Genomic DNA, 19,852 nt, shown 5'->3' on the forward strand with positions numbered 1-19,852 from the left:
ACGCTGTTATAGTCCTAGCCTTCACAACCTCCTCAGGTAAGGAGTTCCACAAGTTGACTGTGTGCTGCGTGAAGAAGAATTTCCTTTTATTTGTTTTAAACCTGCTGCCTATTAATTTTATTTGGTGACCCCTAGTTCTTGTATTATGGGAACAAGTAAATAACTTTTCCTTATCCACTTTCTTCACATCACTCATGATTTTATATACCTCTATCATATCCCCCCTTAGTCTCCTCTTTTCCAAGCTGAAGAGGCCTAGCCTCTTTAATCTTTCCTCATATGGGACCCTCTCCAAACCCCTAATCATTTTAGTTGTCCTTTTCTGAACCTTTTCTAGTGCCAGTATATCTTTTTTGAGGTGAGGAGACCATATCTGTACATAGTATTCAAGATGTGGGCGTACCATGGATTTATATAAGGGCAATAATATATTCTCAGTCTTATTCTTTATCCCCTTTTTAATGATTCCTAACATCCTGTATGCTTTTTTGACCGCCTCTGCACACTGCATGGACATCTTCAGAGAACTGTCCATGATGACTCCAAGATCTTTTTCCTGACTCTTTGTAGCTACATTAGCCCCCATCATATTGTATGTATAGTTGGGGTTATTTTTTCCAATGTGCATTACTTTACATTTATCCACATTAAATTTCATTTGCCATTTGGTTGCCCAATCACTTAGTTTTGTGAGATCTTTTTGAAGTTCTTCACAGTCTGCTTTGGTCTTAACTATCTTGAGCAGTTTAGTATCATCTGCAAACTTTGCCACCTAACTGTTTACCCCTTTCTGCAGATCATTTATGAATAAATTGAATAGGATTGGTCCTAAGACTGACCCTTGGGGAACACCACTAGTTACCCCTCTCCATTCTGAGCATTTACCATTAATTCCTACCCTTTGTTCCCTGTCTTTTCACCAGTTCTCAATCCATGAAAGGACCTTCCCTTTTATCCCATGACAGCTTAATTTACGTAAGAGCCTTTGGTGAGGGACCTTGTCAAAGACTTTCTAGAAATCTAAGTATACTATGTCCACCGGATCCCCCTTGTCCACGTTTGTTGACCCCTTCAAAGGACTCTAATAGCTTAGTAAGACACGATTTCCCTTTACAGAAACCATGTTGACTATTGCTCAACAGTTTATGTTTTTCTACGTGTCTGACAATTTTTTTCTTAACTATTGTTTCGACTAATTTGCCCGGTACTGACGTTAGACTTACTGGTCTGTAATTGCTGGGATCACCTCTAGAGCCCTTTTTAAATATTGGCTTTACATTAGCTAACTTCCAGTCATTGGTACCGAAGCTGATTTAAAGGACAAGTTACAAATCTTAGTTAATAGTTCCGCAACTTCACATTTGAGTTCTTTCAGAACTCTTGGGTGAATGCCATCTGGTCCCGGTGACTTGTTAATGTTGAGTTTATCAATTAATTCCAAAACCTCCTTTAGTGACACTTTAATCTGTGACAATTCCTCAGATTTGTCACCTACAAAAGCCAGCTCAGGTTTAGGAATCTCCCTAACATCCTCAGCCGTGAAGACTGAAGCAAAGAATCCATTTAGTTTCTCCGCAATGTCTTTATCATCTTTAAGCGCTCCTTTTGTATCGCGATCATCAAGGGGCCCCGCTTGTTGTTTAGCAGGCTTCCTGCTTCTGATGTACTTAAAAAACATTTTGTTATTACCTTTGGAGTTTTTGGCTAGCTGTTCTTCAAACTCCTCTTTGGCTTTTCTTATTACACTCTTGCACTTAATTTGGCAGTGTTTATGCTCCTTTCTATTTGCCTCACTAGGATTTGACTTCCACTTTTTAAATGAAGTCTTTTTCTCTCTCACTGCTTCTTTTACATGGTTGTTAAGCTATAGTGGCTCTTTTTTAGAACTTTTACTGTGTTTCTTAATTTGGGGTATACATTGAAGTTAGGCCTCTATTATGGTGTCTTTAAAAAGCACCCATGCAGCTTGCAGGGATTTCACTTTAGTCACTGTACCTTTTAACTTCTGTTTAACTAACCCCCTCATTTTTTAAATTAAATGCCACAGTGTTGGGCTGTTGAGATGTTCTTCCCACCACAGAGATGTTGAATGCTATTATATTATGGTCACTATTTCCAAGTGGTCCGGCTATAGTTACCTCTTGGACCAGCTCCTGTGCTCCACTCAGGATTAAATCTAGAGTTGCCTCTCCCCTTGTGGGTTCCAGTACCAGCTGCTCCATGAAGCAGTCATTTAAAGTATCAAGAAATTTTATCTCTGCATTTCGTCGTGAAGTGAAATGTTCCCAGTCAATATGAGGATAATTGAAATCCCCCACTTTTATCGGGTTCTTAATTTTGATAGCCTCTCTAATTTCTCTTAGCATTTCATCATCACTATTACTGTCCTGGTCAGGTGGTCGATAATAGATCCCTAATGTTATATTTTTATTAGAGCATGTAATTTCTATCCATAGGGATTCTATGGAATATGTGGATTTGCTTAAGATTTTTACTTCATTACCAACCTAAATCTCCTTTGCTGCAATTTAAGCCCATTGCTTCTTGTCCTATCCTCAGAGGTTAAGAAGAACAATTTTTCTTCTTCCTCCTTGTAACAACCTTTTATATACTTGAAAACAGTTATCATGCCCCCTCAGTCTTCTCTTTTCCAGACTAGACAAACCCAATATTTTCAATCTTCTCTCATGGATCATGTTTTCTAGCCCTTTAATCATTTTTGTTTCTCTTCTCTGGACTTTCTCCAATTTGTCCACATCTTTTCTGAAATGTGGTGCCCAGAAATGGACCCAATACTGCAGTTGAGGCTTAATCAACGTGGAGTAGAGTAGAAGAATTACTTCTCAGGTCTAGTTTGTAACACTCCTGCTAATACATCCCAGAATGATGTTTGCGGTTTTTTTTTTGCAGCAGCTTTTTTTATTGACTCATATTTAGCTTGTGGTCAGTTATGACCCCCAGATCCTTTTCTGCAGTACTCCTTCCTAGGCAGTCATTTCCCATTTTGTATATGTGCAACTGATCCTTCCTAAACAGAGTACTTTGCATTTGTACTTATTGAATTTCATCCTATTTTCTTCAGGCCATTTCTAATGTCTCACACAGTGCAACCTTGTTAGTCTAGATCAGTGGTTCTTAACCTTTACTGCAGGCTGCACCCCTTTGGTTCTCAAAATATGTTCTTGAACCTCTTATCAAAAATCAAAATACGTTCTCGCACCCCTTAAATCTAAAAAATATGTTCTCAGACCCCTTAAACCTAGATATTTTTTGTTTGTATATTACAGTATGTAATCATTAAAAAATGTATAATGTTAATAAATACATAGGTTTGATGAAACATTTGTACTTACGTGCCTGTGCTTAATTTGTGTTTTTGATGATTTACCTTCTAAAAAAAATCTGTCATGTCTCGAACCCCCAGAAAGGGTATCTCACACCCCCAGGGGGTGTATGCACCCCAGCTTAAGAGCCACTGGTCTAAACAGTAATTCCACTGAGTGCCCTTTCTGAAACACTTTAACAACACATATGAGCAGATGAAGCAGTTTAATGACTCTCCTCCTCTGGCAGGTCCAGCCCCCAATCTAAAGACATCCCCGCACATCCCACTGATGCCAGATTCACAGTCCCTGGATACTTGGGTGATACAGAATGTGACCCTAAAAGGTACGTGGGTGTTGCATTTAGTGGGGTTATCCAGGAAATCTGAGGACAAAGGAAAATCTAAAGTCCACTGCACTTGGAAGGCACTCTTGTTATAGCCATCAGCCCCGGAGTGTGAAATGATGAAAGGGACTGTGCAGAAGAGTGTAGATACCCCAGCTTGCAGGCCGTAAGGTGAGCTTGAGGTGTATTTCACCTTAGCCTTTCCTGACAAGATTCAAATATTTGAGCTCTGTTCTCTTGTCAATGTCCTGTGCTTGGAGGGATTAGAACCTTTAGTTCTTATCCAATGTTAATGTGAATAGGCTCTGCTCCCATCCTAGTGACCATAAGATGCTGCAGAGGCAACAGAGGTGTTGAAGGGCAACTGAAATAAATAGATAGTCAGTGTCAGTAGGTTGGCACATTGAAATGCAGTTGGGGCCCATGAAACAATCCCCACAGAAAGAGCCTTTGAACAGTTGGACAGAGTCTTCCCTTTTTCTCAGCACACAGAACAGTTTTACATGATGATTCAGGTGCCAGTGATGGGCTTTTCCTTCTTTACCAGATCTGTCCCGTGCTATGAGGAGAGACATCCCACAAGAGAGATCAGATATGAGAGTATCAGAGCCACAGAACACAAAGAGCCTGAACGGAATGTGACAAAGTAAGGAGTTAGGGGGAACAACCATCATATTGCTTTGATGATGAATTCTTTAACTGTGTTCCGTTCCCCTTTTGTCTAAGTCTTTGGAAATGCCTGTTGCTCCCTAACCTCTTAGCATCAAGCAGGTGCAGAACATCACAATTTGAAATTCCCATGCCAGGTGCCAATTCCATCTATTCCCTGTAGGGACCTTTGGCACTGTTGCACCTTGGTCGCTCCTGTTCTCTTCCTGTAGCACACAGTAGTTTGCTCTAATTTTGCATGTGCAGGTGCTATGTGTTGCTGGTGGCTTGTGACATACATGAGGTCAGACTAGATGATCTGCTGGTCCCTTCTGGCCTTAAACTTTATTACTCTACAATGTTCAGGGCAATTAGGCCAAGCAATTCCAAACTCACTGCCAAAGGGCTTAATTTGAATAATTAATATTCAGATGATATCCACTGAAAAATCAAATCTCAGTGAACTGATCTAATATAGCCCAAGCTTCTTCCAATGTTCCCAAGATCTATCCATTGCATGCGTGTCTTCATGGGTACAAACCATCCCTCAGAAATGCATGCAGAACTCTCACTGACTTCTGTAGACCTTGCACTTGTGTATAGTTGGGTAGAATACAGCCCATGCTGAGGGTCTCCTAACTCCAGCATAAAAGAGCCCAAGTAACAAAATAGTAATTTTTATAGCAGCTCACACCCTAATACCTTAATTATACTTGAGTGAACTTAGCCTTACAACCCCCTCTCTGACATAAGCAAATATGATTATCCCATATTACAGATGAAGAAACAGAGGCACAGCAACTAAAAGATTCTTGCCAAAGGACAGACAGTGAATCAGTGGTAGAGCTATTAGAGGTGCATGTCTTCTCATTCCCAGCATTGTGCCTTAATCATAAGACCTCTTCCTTCTTTCCCAGTCTGACCCTGGGTGTTGGCTTGATGTGCAGGTGCTGACCCTGGGTCAGACTCCACTGGCTATTGTTCTTCGCTTACAACTGTCCAGCCACTACTGCTGGGAGGAAAGCCCATAGAATGCTGTACATCCCAGATTAATGGGTAGTGCTAAGAGGAGTTTAGCAAAAGGAGTTCTGTAGTCCACGCTTATTTTGCATTGCCTATACTCCCCCCATATTGCCATGTTCTGGAACAGATATTTCACAAAGGATCTAGCCATTTCATAATCTAATTCCATGAGCCAATCTCCAAGGCCCTTTGCATACTGGAATGACCCTCCTTCTTTGGTAGGTCCAGCCCTTCTTCTGGAGACAACAATGCTGTTACCCAAGAGGTCCGATACAAAGTCCCCATGCACCTGGATAATGAAGAATTTGATTTCAAAAGGTGAGAAGGAGATGTGTATTTTGTTGAGTGATATTAGACATGGACTCTAAGGAAAATCTTGAGGATATTGCACTGGTAAGTCTTGGAAGTAGAATCAGGACTTTGATTTAGATTGTCATGTACCCGGTCATCATTTATGATTGCAAAGCACTGAGCACACTGCCAATACTCAATATATAATCAAACATCATATAGTTTTCTGCAGACAATAATAGCACTTTTTCTAGACAGTCCATGCTAATGTGCAGTATTAAGAGGCCTTGACCAAATGGGATTCCATATTTCATTCCTACTGCTTACACTTTCCCCACAGTACGCTTTTCCATGTGGAAAGGTATCACTTAAGAATGTGCTGTTTCAAATCGTAATTCCATTAGCCGATCTCTGGGGCTCTTCATGGCCTGCAATGACTTTCTTTCTTCAGCAGGTCCAGCTCTCATTCTACAGAAAGCAATGTTACTATCAATGACCCAAGACACAGAATCACTGGGTGTGTGGAGGCTGGGGAATTGGACCCTGAAAGGTATGGGAAGTCTTGCATTTAGTGTTGTTACACAAGAAATCTGAGGACAATGGGAAAAAATTGGCAGTTGGTGTGACAGGTTCCCAAGAGTGCAATCTGGAGCTGGGATTGTGCTGAGCCCTCTCTCAACAACCTGGGCTCCCTCTCACACTGTGATGCTGTGACGAGCTGCAAACCTCTCCAGATCCTACACTTAAACTGATATTCACAGGCAGGGACACACTTAGCTAAGTTACATGAATGCTTCTCCTAGCCACTCATGAACAATAGAGAGGCTCCAGCCAATTCCCCCAGCTCCACAGCCTAGGACCCCAGAACTGTATCATCTTGCCCTGGTCAGAAATCTGACCAGTGAAAGTTTATTACCCTGTCTGCCACTTCTACAAAGGAAAGTGCACATGCACCAGATTTTGTGCACTGAGCAAATTCCCCAAACACTTCAAGCAAAACACACTATTTTAGGTAAAATATAAAACAGATCGATTAACTACAGAACGATAGCTTTTAAGCGATTATAAGTAGTAAGCATACAGATCAAAGTTGGTTACCTAAGAAATAAAAAGTAAAATTGCAATCTGAATTCTATAAACTAGAAACGATTTGAATCAAGTGGTGTCTCACCATGATAGGTAATACAAGTAGGTCACAGATCTTCCATATCTAGGCTGGAAATCCCCTTCAACCTGGGACTACCTCCCTAGTTCAGTCTTTGTTCTCCAGATGTGTTTCCAGGTGTTGAGTTGTAGGGGAAGTGAGGCTCAATGATGATGTCACTTCCCCTCCTTTATAGGTTCTTCCAGCTTGCTGGAAAGATCTTTTGCTATGATGTGAGTCTAACAGTGTCCATTGTTTGCATTCTCCTTATGACAAATCTTTATTGTACAAAGATCCTTTGATAGTCCTTGGTAGTGTGGATTCCACTTAATGGGTCATCAACACTGTCAACAACTTCACTATTGTACCTGAAAGGCTGGTTGTGGGTATTTCCAACTTCACAACATATTTTGATAGCAAAACTTTGTAACTCCACATATAATGATAGCACATACAATTTAACAGGATATTAATGTTCAACAGATTAAGACTTTTAAAATGATACCTTACAAGACATACTTTGTACAAAGCATATCAAAGTTGTATCACCAGGGTACATATGGGGTTACCAGGGTGTTCCTTTGGGGTACAGAGTGCCACAGTCAGCTGTTCTGGGGGGGCATGGAAGCAAAGCTGGAATTCCTAGTTCAGTGTGTAGGACAGTGGTTCTCAACCTGTGGTCTAAACTATATTTAAGAGGTCTGCGAAAGACAGACTGAAAACTTACTGAACAGAATTCAACTTTATATACAGATAATAGATTTCCAAAGGGGTTCACAAATTTAAAAAGATTGAAAACCACTGGTGTAGGATATACCAAAGGTTGTGATAGCAAGGGTTGTTGATTTCACGTAGGTGACTATGTTAGCTGTCCGCAGTATTGTCATAGCAAGGGACCACAAGAGGTATCACAATGCATGAGAACAGGGGTTCTCAGCCTTTTTCTTTCTGAGGCCCCTCACAACATGCTATAAAAACTCCAGGGCCCGGGAGGAAGGGGGAACTTGGGGCTCTGGGACAGCGGGGGGGAAAGCCCTCAGGTGTGGGTGTAGCTTGACTTCTATTTTGGGTGGGCAGGGGCCAGTGGGGCTCAAGCCAGCTCCTCACAATGGGGTCTGTGGGGGGAGCATCACCTCCAGCCCCTGACTTTCCTCAACATGCCACCCAGCCTGACTAAGTTGTGTGTGTGTGAGGGGGTGCAACGAAAAATTATAACTTGGCTCAAAAAGTTTGAAAACAGCTCAAGGTTCAGGGAGAGGGATATGTAAGGGCTGTGTGTGGGCAGAGGATAGCTCAGGGTGCAAGGAGGGAGTAGCCAGGGGCTGTGTGCAGGCAGGGGGGTAGCTCAGTGTGTGTGTGGGTAGGTAGGGGCTTGTGTGTGGGCAGGGGGCTAGCTCAGGGTGAAGAGGGAGTGGGTAGCTTGGTGCAGGCAGGGGGTAGCTAGGGGCTGTGTGCAGGCAGGGAGGTAGCTAGGGACTGTGTGCCAGGAGAGCTCTCCTGCAGTCCCTTTTCCCTGAGGGCTCTGCCAGCCACAGAGCCAGGTCCCCCAATCCAGGCAGCTCTTTCTGGCTGCGTGAGCAAAGAGGAGTGGAGCTGAGACACAGCTTCAACTTCCTGCAGCAACAGGAGATGAGGGAAAGCTGCAGCTACCTGCTCCATGGCACTAGCCAGAGCATCCTCCAACCTGGCCACTGGGCGGGGAGAGAAGAAGGGGTGTGTGTGTGGGGTGGAGCTGGCCTGGGATTGCCTTGATCTTGCAGTGTAGTTTAAGGGGGGGAAACACCCCCTGGCCTCTCAACAGTGTCCATGGGCACCAGGGATCGGGGCTTCAACCACCTTGTCCTGGCTTCAGCCCCAAGAGAGGTGCTGGGGCTTGGGCTCTCGATTTTAGCTGTGGAGCCTCACAGCCCCCCCATTGAGAACCACTGGTCTAACAAACAGATATGTCCATGTTTTTTTTTCAACATATGGAAGGGAGGGGGAAAAGGGAGGAGGTGTTGCTTTGTATATTAAAAATGTATACACTTGAACTGTGATTGAGATGGAAATAGGAGACAGACTTGTAGCAAAAAAAAATTGAAGTACTTCAGAAGCAGGAAGCCTGCCAAACAACCAGTGGGGCCACTGGACGATTGAGATGCTAAAGGAGCACTCAAGGACTATAAGGCCATTGTGGAAAAACTAAATGAATTCTTTGCATCAGTCATCATGACTGAGAATGTGAGGGACATTCCCAAACCTGAGCCATTCTTTTTAGGTAACCTATCATTTAAATCAACTTCTGATGCCAGTGTGACACCAATTTTTAAAAAAGGCTCCAAAGGTGATCATGGCAATTATAGTCTGGTAAGCCTAACTTCAGTAGCAGGCAAACTGGTTGAAACTATACTATGGAACAGAATTATCAGACACATAGATGAAAACTGGGAAACATTGGGAAAGAGCCAACATGATTTTTGTAAAGGGAAATCATGCTTTGCCAATCTACTAGAATTATTTGAGGGGGTCAACAAGCATGTGGACAAGGGTGATCCAGTGGATATAGTGTACTTAGATTTTCAGATAGCCTTTGAGAAGGTCCTTCACCAAAGGCCATTAAGCAAAGTAAGCTGTCATGGGATAAGAGGGAAGGTTCTCTCATGGATCAGTAATTGGTTAAAAGATAGGAAACAAAGGGTAGGAATAAATAGTCAGTTTTTAGAATGGAGAGAGGTAAATAGTGGTGTCCCCCAGGAGTCTGTACTGGGACCAGTCCTATTCAACATATTCATAAATGATCTGAAAAAAGGGGGTAAACAGTGAGGTGGCAAAATTGGCAGATGATACAAAACTACTCAAGGTAGATAAATGCAAAGCAGACTGCGGTGAGTTACAAAGGGATCTCACAAAACTGGGTGACTGGACAACAAAATGGCAGATGAAATTCAATGTTGATAAATGCAAAGTAATGTACATTGGAAACATAATGCCAACTGTACATATAAAATGATGAGGTCTAAATTAGCTGTTACCACTCAAGGAAAAGATCTGAATCATTGTGGATAGTTCTCTGAAACATTCACTCAATGTGCAGCAGCAGTTAAAAAAGCTAACAGACTGTTGGGAATCATCGAGAAAGGGATAGATAATAGAGAATATCATATTGCCTCTCTATAAATCCATGGTACGCTCACATCTTGAATACTGCATGCAGATGTGGTTGCCCCAGCTCAAAAAAGATATATTGGAATTTGAAAAGGTTCAGAAACAGGCAATAAATATGATTAGAGGTATGGAACAGCTTCCATATGAGGAGAGAGTAAAAAGACTGGGACTTTTCAGCTCAGAAAATAGACGACTAAGAGGAGATATGATAGAGGTCTATAAAATCATGACCAGTGTGGAGAAAGTAAATAAGGAAGTGTTATTTACTCCTTTGCATAACACGAGAACTCGGGGTCACCAAATGAAATTAATAGGCAGCAGGTTTAAAACAAACAAAAGGAAGTGTTTCTTCACACAACACACAATCAACCTGTGGAGTTCCTTGCCAGACAATGTTGTGAAGGCCAAGACTATAACAGGGTTAAAAAAAGAACTAGATAAATTCATGGAGAGTAGGTCCATCAATGTCTATTAGCCAGGATGGACAGGAATGATATCCCTAGCCTCTGTTTGCCAGAAGCTGGGAATGGGTAACAGGGGATGGATTACTTGATGATTGCCTGTTCTGTTCATTCCCTATAGGGTACTTGGCATTGGCTACTGTCAGAAGACAGGATACTGGGCTAGATGGACCTTTGGTCTGACCCAGTATGTCTGTTCTTATGTACATAAGTATCATCATTCTGAAAAATTCACAATAAATACCATAAGTGAACACTAGCCTAGAGATTCTGTGAACCATATTTGTAGCCCTCATGTCCTGTGAGTTGGGGCTGGACATGATGCAGAAGCATAAGTATTAATTTCCAGGGAACTAAAGAATCACCGAATATCAGGGTTGGAGGGGACCTCAGGAGGTCATCTAGTCCAACCCCCTGCTCAAAGCAGGACCAATCCCCAGACAGATTTTTGCCCCAGATCCCAAAATGACCCTCTCAAGGATTGAATTCACAACGCTAGGTTTAGCAGGCCAATGCTCAAACCACTGAGCTATCTCTGCCCCACAAAAAATGGGAGTGCTCCTCCCCCTACCGCAGGCACCACTGGGATCCAAGCAGAATCTTTGTAAAGTTCAGCCTTAATCAGAGGTCACAGACTTAGAGCGCTATGTGTCTAGATGTGTGTTTAAAATTGAATTAGAGCCATGTGCCTACAAGCTGCTGATCCCATCTTGTGAAATAGTCACTACTTTGCACTTCCACTGAACTGCATGGGAACTGAAGATGCATGCCCCTTTTGGGAGGTGTTTTGCACTTTGCAGGATCAGTTCCCATGTCAGTTCGTTAGCATCCTGGAGCACAATTTTGAAATTGGTCTCCATTGACACAAGACCTTGACTGTCTTCTCTTTCTTTGTGCATTAAGCTTAGCCCTCAGGTGGTTCAGATATTGACAGTAATTGTCTTAATGGGTTTTCTCCTTCTTTGTCAGCTCTGTCACAGGGTGTGGAGAGAGAAGCACCACTAGAGAGATAAGACATGAGAGTAATAGAGCCACAAACTACTACAAATTGGAATGGCGTGTGGAAGGGTGTGTCTGGGGTCCCATGGGGTGCCATGCTAAGATTGTTCAGTTAGAGCAAACTAAAAAGAAAGGGACAGATAATCCCCAAAATTGGTGGTTATTCTAATACTTAGATGCACCAAGCTAGCAACAAAACAGCTTCTATAATATCTTATTGGTTACCCAGAAGCCAAAAACACAGTTCCCTTGAAGCAACCCAGGCTTTGGGCTCCCACCCAGACAACCAAGTCAAATATGATGAGGATTATTGAAAATCTTGATCATCATATACAAGTTCTACCAATCCCAAAGGATGGACACATTACCTCCCAGGTCAATGAATATTTTAGATCTTGCCCCAAAAAATGCTTATAGCCAAATTGTATTAACTAAACTAAAATTTATTAAAAAAAGAAAAGAGAGAGTATTGATTAAAAGATCATTATACATACAGACATGAATAGAGTTCTAAGGTCAGTTTCATAGTAGAGACGGTGAGCTTTAGAGCGGCAAAGAGTTCTTTCAGAATTAGTCCATAGGTTCAGTCCAATGTTCAATATCAGGGTGACCCAGAATGGAAGTGGAGATCTCAGTATTGTAGCTCAAATTTCCCCTGATGAAGCATCAGCAGATTTGAGATGAAAGGATCAGATCCCAAAAGCCCTTTATACATTTTCTCGGCAGCCTTTTGACTTCATGCAGTCCTTGGGTGAACAGTACTGTTTTTGAAGTAACCTCCTATTTCTTAAACATCACCAGTAATTAACTACATGGATTAACATAAAGCAATTGCCTGTCTCCCACCTTTTCAGGTGATTTGCTATATACTTAAAAGAGAAATCAAAACAGTGATATCACTACATTCACAGTTCATTTAAATGTGAATATCTCCTTTTGATCTCTGAATTAACAGAATACAGCAATAGACAGGAACTGTTTGGTTACATTGTTAACCTCTAACAATATGTATATAAACACACAAAACCATGAACATTGTCTACTAATATGTCTCTAATGGTTGAATCTGGGTCAATTAGCCAGCTAGTTGTGTAACCCTTTCTGGCTCTGTGTCACAGAGGGTAATCAATCAATGGGACTAACACAAAGTTAGCTAGACAATATGGGTGAAGTAATATCTTTTATTACCTCACTCACCTTGTCTCTTTATATCCTGGGACCAACCTGGCTACAACTACATTGCTTACACCAAAGTTAGCTATTCAGTGGAAGAATTCCTCCATCTTATTTTATTCCTATCCCACTCAAAAGCACAGAAATGCATTTGTCTCTAACCCCTTTGCTTCACACTAAACCATGAGCCATAGCACCAGGCAATCCCAACTCTGAAGTCACAGGAGAGCAATCTGGATTATGAAAGTTCAGACATTGTCCAATGAAAAGTCAAAAGGCAAGTTTCTTCCCTGAGTAACAAACCACACCACTCCATCAACAGAGCTGGGTAAATAAAGGATTTGTCCATTTGCTGGCAATTTAGAAAAGTTGGGGTGGGGAGTGTGATGTTTCCTTCTGGTGTTATCCAGACCGGTAATCTGCTAGGTCACTCCAATCCTTGACTCTGGGAGCCAGCCTTATCCTGCTCTGCTGTGAGAACCCCCACTCCTGGGATGTTCACGCACAGCCTCTGACATGTAAGCTGCTCCCAGCTATGTGCAACCGAATGACACTAGCCAAAGTCTCTGGTCCCAGAAACGACCCTAGGAACCTCCATCTTGCAGTGTTCAGTTATACCCACTGGACGCTGCAAGCTTATATAAGTTCATCAATTTAACAAAGAAATTGATATGTACCAGGCTTGTTATCCCAAGGAGAGTCTGTGACACACATCAAACCAAACGCACTGCTTCAGGTAGAATAAACAAACAGATTTATTAACTATAAAGATAGATTTTAAGTGATTATAAGCCAAAGCATAACAGGGCAGTGTGGTTACCAAAATAAAATAAAATATAAGCACGCAGTCTGAACTCTCAACCCTATTAGACTGGGCAGCAACTAGATTAAGCAGTTTTTCTGACACCACTGGATACTGTTGTCCTTAATATACAGGTTTGTTCCTTAAACCTGGGCCAATCTCCTGTGTTGGAGTCTTGTCTTTTTCTCAGTGTCTTGCTTGCTTGCAGCATAGGTGGGGCAGGAGAAGGGCCCAGTATGTGTCCACTTTGGCTGTTTTATACTCTCAATCCATGTGCTTATAGAACACAAATCCAAGCATGTCTGAATGGCATTGCTGAGTGTCTCCAAGCAAGGGCTTTGTCAAGCCGGGCCTTAACAACCTCTAAGGACGGAGATTCCACCACCTCCCTAAGTAACAAGTTTATCTTACAAAACATGCCTCTGAGGTTGGGTTGGGTTCTTTCGAAAATGGTCAGAGAAGAACACCCAGTTCTGTTCCTCCCGCATGGCCCCACAGTATGCCTACATTTTTATGGATGACTTAGAACAACGCTTCCTCAGCTCTCGTTCCGTAACACTCCTACTCTACTTACACTACATTGATGACGTCTTCATCATCTGGACCCATTGAAAAGAAGCCCTTGAGGAATTCCACCATGATTTCAACAATTTCCATCCAACCATCAACCTAGACCAATCCACACAAGTGCTCCATTTCCTGGACACTACTGTGCTAATAAGCGATGGTCACATAAACACCACCCTATACCGGAAACCTACTGATCACTGTACTTACCTGCATGCCTCCAGCTTCCATCTAAGCTCTTCCATCTAAGATACAGCCACATTTGCTCCAATCCCTCAGACAGAGACAAACATCTACAAGATCGCTATCAAGCATTCTTAAAACTACAATACCCACCTGCTGAAGTGAAAAAAACAGATTGACAGAGCCAGAAGAGTACCCAGAAGTCACCTACTACAGGACAGACCCACCAAAGAAAATAACAAAACGTCACTAGCCGTAACCTTCAGCCCCCAACTAAAACATCTCCAGCGCAGTATCAAAGATCTACAACCTATCCTGAAAGACGATCCTTCAGTCTCACAGATGGTGGGAGACAGACAAGTCCTTGCGTACAGTCAGCCCCCCAACCTGAAGCAAATACTCACCAGCAAAAAAACAGTAGCCCAGGGATCTATCCTTGCAACAAAGCCAGATGCCAACTCTGTCCACATATCTATTCAGTGACACCATCATAGGACCTAATCACATCAGTCATGCCATCAGGAGCTTATTCACCTTCACCAATATGATATATGCCATCATGTACCAGCAATGCCCCTCTGCCGTGTACATTGGCCAAACCAGATAGTCTCTACGCAAAAGAATAAATGGACACAAATCTGACATCAGGAATCATAACATTAAAAAACCAATAGGAGAACACTTAAACCTCTCTGGTCACTCAGTAACAGACTTAATGTTGGCAATTTTGCAACAGAAAAGCTTCAAAAACAGACTCCAATGAGAAACTGCTGAGCTTGAATTAATATGCAAACTAGATACCATTAATTTAGGCTTGAATAGAGACTGGGAATGGCTGAGTCATTACACAGATTGAATCTATTTCCCCATGTTAAGTATCCTCACACCTCTTGTCTGAAATGGGCCATCTTGATTATCACTACAAATGTATTTTTTTCTCCTGCTGATAATTGCTCATCTTAATTAATTAGCCTCTTAGAGTTGATATGGCTACTTCCACCTTTTCATGTTCTATATTGTGATAGACCCAGGCCAGCTGGGAACCTCAGAGTAGTAGAAGGGAAATATACGGGCCACTGGATAAGCAGTTTTCTGTTCCCTGAGTGACCAGAGCAGGGGCTGCTCCAGGCTAATGAGAACACCTGACTCCAATTAACCTGCTGAGAGTCAGGTGAGGCTGTTAAGCACCTGACTCTAATTAAGGCCCCTCTGATGCTATTAAAGGGCTCACTCCAGTCAGGCCAAAGGGAGCCAGGGAGCCAGAGGAAGGGAAGTGCATGTGAGGAACTGGGAGCAAGAGGCGTGCAAGAAGCTGAGAGTGAGTAGGCATACTGCTGGAGGACTGAGAAGTACAAGTGTTATCAGACATCAGGAGGAAGGTCCGGTGGTGAGGACAAAGAAGGTGTTGGGAGGAGGCCATGGGGAAGTAGCCCAGGGAGTTGTAGCTGTCACACAACTGTACCAGGAGGCACTCTAGACAGCTGCAGTCCACAGGGCCCTGGGCTGGAACCCAGAGTAGAGCGAGGGCCCGGGTTCCCCCCAAACCTCCCAACTCCTGATCAAACGCAGGAGGAATTGACCTGGACTGTGGCTTCTACCAGAGGGGAAGGTCTCTGGGCTGTTTCCCGACCCACAGGGTGAATCTGTGAGGTGAGCAAGTCCGCCAATAAGCTCAGAACCCACCAAAGTAGAGGAGGAACTTTGTCACAACATGTATATATATCTCCTTACTATATGTTCCATTCTATGCATTTGAAGAAGTGGGCTGTGGCCCACGAAAGCTTATGCTCAAATAAATTTGTTAGTCTCTAAGGTGCCACAAGTACTCCTGTTCTTTTTGCAGATACAGGCTAACACAGCTGCTACTCTGAAAAGAGTAACAAGGTGGTTCCTGTTGCTACAATCTTTACACTTCAGAGTACAACATAGGTCTGGAATCAAGCTTGGCAACACTGATGGCCTGTCGAGGTTGCACTGTTTGCTGACCCAAGTAGTCCAACCACGTAGGCAGAAAACCAAGCCCATAACACTGGCTGAGAGAAGGATGGACTGCCCCTGTGCAGCCAAGAGGGACTGTTTTACCCCAAGTCCGTCTCACCAAGGCTAAAAATAATGCAGGCTGGTGAGGCCGAAAAGGTGCTTTGCCACAGAAGCTACTTACCACTCTTTAAATAACCCGGTTTGACCCTTCTTTCTCAGTGCACTGAGCTGATCCCGAACTGGTTCAGATACAAGTGGTGAAGACATTCATAGGCATTTTCCTGCTTTACCAGGATTGCTCCAAATTACAAAGAGAGAACTTTGAGCAGCAGAGAGATGAGTCAGGAGAGTCCTCAAGCCAGGAGGCACAAGGAGCCTGATGTGAACTCAGAAAAGTAAGGAGCCGGTGGGATCAACGCCTTGCTTGTTGTCCTGGATGGATCTTGGCTCCTCATCCCCTGTTGTTTCCATGAATTGATACATACCCTCGATGAAATCCTGACTCCATTAGTGTCAATGGCAAAACTCCCTCTGTATGATTGTATACATCTATTAATAATGAAAAGAGAGCAAGGATTTTACTCCCTGAATGTGCTTGATTGTGTTTAATTCCTTGGCACCAGGTTAATCAGAACATCACTATAGCACTGCTGAATTTTGCATCCACGTACTATGTTGGGAAGTTCAGCTCTAGGATTGTGGGAGTAAATGTAGACTATGACTCTACAGGCTGCAGTGACTCTAATATTTAACAAATCCAACTCCCACTCTAGACAGAGTACTGTCAGCATGATAGAGACCTGTCATGTGATGCCTTCATATCTGAACCACCAACAATACAACACAAGCATGTCAGAACTCAGTCAGAGGATCCCATCATATCTGGACAACCAAGTGTACAATAACAGAAGGTAGGGAGTTGGGAATGGTCATGGAGAGACCTTGGAGATACTTAGAGAAAGCCGCTGTGTGGCTAGGGGTCTGAAAGCAAAGTTGAGTCTTATGCCCAGGCCCAGGCCCAAGAATCATGTAGATTGTGGTCTGTAATCGGAGAACAGACTATGGGAGCCTGTTTTGTACTGATTGGCAGCAGTAACATGGAGTAGTGTTACCAGACATCACAGAATGCAGGAAGGGTCAGACATTGGACTGGGACTTGGGAGACATGGGCTTATTTAGTTGCTGAAGTAGCTCTGTTGGATGAGTGTTAGACTGAAGGTTTAAAGGTTCCTGGTTCAATCCCTAGCTCTAGTATGCCCTAATCTGTAGTACTGGAGTGTTTTCTGGGAGTGTAGCTGTGCTCTTAGCCAACAACAGTCTCTGATCTCCAGCTCCTCAGCAAAAGAAGAGAGAGTGTAGTTCTGCCCCTAGGTGGCCAGCCTGACCTTTCTTTCATCTTGGCAGAGGGTTAGACTAGATGACCCTTGTGATCCCTTCTAGCCCTATGATTCATGGCTTTATCTCATTTTGTTTCTGTGTCCTTGGGCAAATCATCTCCTGTCTCTGTGGCTCAGGTCCTGATCTATAGAATGGGCATAATAATACTTCATTTCTCCCACCCGTGTCTGTCTTGTCTCTTTGGACTATAAACTCTTTAGGGGCAATACTGTCTCTTGCTATGATTGCACAGAGTCTAGCACAATGGGGTCCTGGTCTTAGTTGTAGCCCATAGGCATTTGTGTATTATAAATAAATAAATACCAACAACAAAATGCATGAGATATCCCCAGATTGTGGGTCTCGCCTCACCACTCTGGCAGAGTGCCATGCCAGGAGGTCAGTTTGCTGTGTTTTAGAGCAGTGCTGCATTGCCGATCTGCTTTACAGCACTGGGACTCAGAAGGAATATGTCACAGTGCACAGAGCAAAGGCATCACATGTATAGGCCAGAGAGCTATTCATACCTCTACAGTCTTAGTCTCACCTTCCTTCACTCTTTAATTCACCATTTATTTTTTATCATAATTTAATAGTTAGAATTATATGCCAAGTTATACCAAGAGGACCCAATCAGGATCAGGGTGCCTAGGAGGCAGTGCGGCCTAATGCCTAGAGCACTGAACTGGGACTCCGGAGACCTGGATTTCTATTTCTGGCTCAGCTGCTGGCCTGCTGGTTGAGCTTGGACAAGTCAGCCCACCACTCTGTGCCTCAGTTTCCACATCTGTAAAATGGAGATGATACTGACCTCCTTTGTCAAGTGCTTTTAGATCTACTGGAGGGAAGTGTTATGTAAGAACTAGGTGGTGCTGTTATTAATATAGGTGCTGTACAGACACAGACACAGTCTGTGTCCCAAAGCAACAGGGTAAGAAATAGAACTATGGAATGTTGTGTTTTCTTAAAAATGAAAATCTTCTTGCAGTTTAAAGCTGTTCCCTTGATCAGATCTATGCTGGAGAAATACATACTCTGTCAATACATGGACTGCTTGACATGCATAAGTTGCCAAGCCCAGAGTCAGCTCATCACCCGCCAAGTCAGCAGCTGGGAATTGCAGATGGTGCAATGATGTTTATTGTGAGCCCCAGGAGATCCAGCAGCATTCAAGACAGGTCAATTTCGAGGCAGCTATGCAAGAGATGCCTTAACTTAGTAATCAAACATTAGTGTTAGCTCTTGCAGGAACTGGTTACATGGCCTTTGGACCTCAAATGATTTGCTGCATTGCAGAACTCGGGTATGTGAAGCAGGGAAGGGCAGAAAGGGAGCTACATTAAAATATCTCCATTGAGCCAAAATATTTAGAATTGACTGATACCTGAATTGCTACGTGTTATGTTCTGGAGCTGTTATGGGGCTTTCTTGCTTCCTTAACAGAACTGTCCCAGGTTATGAAGAGAGAAGCAACCCCAGGGACACCAGATACGAGAGTCCTAGAGCCAGAGGGCACAATGAATTCGACTCCAAGATGGGAAGGTAAGGTGCCAGCAGGATGAAACCCTTATTTGCGAGGCCAAGTAGTGTGCTATCATTTGGTTCATTCAATACCTTGAGCATACTGGGCCTGTTCCTATTGAACCCCTGGCAGCAGTCATGGGCATTGCCGTTAGCTGGATTGTGTTTTAAATCAGTGTGTTTTGGGGATTTCAATTTCAGTTTTAGGGGCATGGGGATGAGGAAGTATAATGAGTATTCAGAATATTTGTGGATTCTTCATCACACATTAATATTCATTCTCTGAGGCTGTATTGATTCTTTATAACCATGTAGGTACACCCTGTCATGGGGTGTTAGGTCCCTTCTGGTCCAAAGAAAGGGAAAGGATGTACCGCAGCAGGTTAGGTCCTATGCTGGTGACTCTGACTATAACACAAGGTAGTACATCCTAGTCGCCGAAGTCAATAAAGGTACCCTTCCTCATGCGGCTGTGTGGCCCAATGGCTGGAGTCAATAGAGTAGCCCACCTCTGTGGGATTGCATGACCTATTGGCAGGAGGCAATAAAGCTGCCCAACTCTGTGGGGCTGGGTTGGCCTATTGGTCTGTTGCAGAAGTGGGGTGCCATCTAGGGGTGTGTGGCGCTCGGGATAGGGGGACTCAGGCCCTCCCTGCTTCTCCGAGTCCCAACCCAGGGCCCTGGCAGTGGCAAGTGTGCTTCCTCTCAAAACATGCTGACCTGTTCCCTGGTTCTCCAACCAGAGCAATGTCTAAGTCCCCTGAGCTGTTTCCTATCCTGTCTTCCTCAGTGTTGGTCTACAGATCCCCTGGGTCTCTGGGGTTCTCGGCCAGTGCAGCTGCAGATGGCTCAGTCCCGTCTCTGGATTCT

General features: G+C 43.4%; 1 protein-coding gene across 4 annotated transcripts in view; it reads left to right on the forward strand.

The window, feature by feature from the left end:
- ZNF185 (zinc finger protein 185 with LIM domain) overlaps window positions 1-19,852 on the forward strand; it is a 95,269-nt gene that overhangs the window by 61,172 nt on the left and 14,245 nt on the right. For 2 of the 4 annotated variants that reach the window (XM_030576332.1, XM_030576334.1), the window contains 5 exons: window positions 3,574-3,669; window positions 4,217-4,315; window positions 5,563-5,658; window positions 6,083-6,181; window positions 18,905-19,003. In XM_030576332.1, the coding sequence (XP_030432192.1) occupies window positions 3,574-3,669; window positions 4,217-4,315; window positions 5,563-5,658; window positions 6,083-6,181; window positions 18,905-19,003 (489 nt within the window). The remainder of the gene's footprint in view (window positions 1-3,573; window positions 3,670-4,216; window positions 4,316-5,562; window positions 5,659-6,082; window positions 6,182-18,904; window positions 19,004-19,852) is intronic. The other 2 variants (XM_030576333.1, XM_030576335.1) reach the window with 2 other exon arrangements.

The sequence above is a fragment of the Gopherus evgoodei genome, chromosome 9, assembly GCF_007399415.2.
Source record: "Gopherus evgoodei ecotype Sinaloan lineage chromosome 9, rGopEvg1_v1.p, whole genome shotgun sequence".
Taxonomy (NCBI): Eukaryota; Metazoa; Chordata; order Testudines; family Testudinidae; genus Gopherus; species Gopherus evgoodei.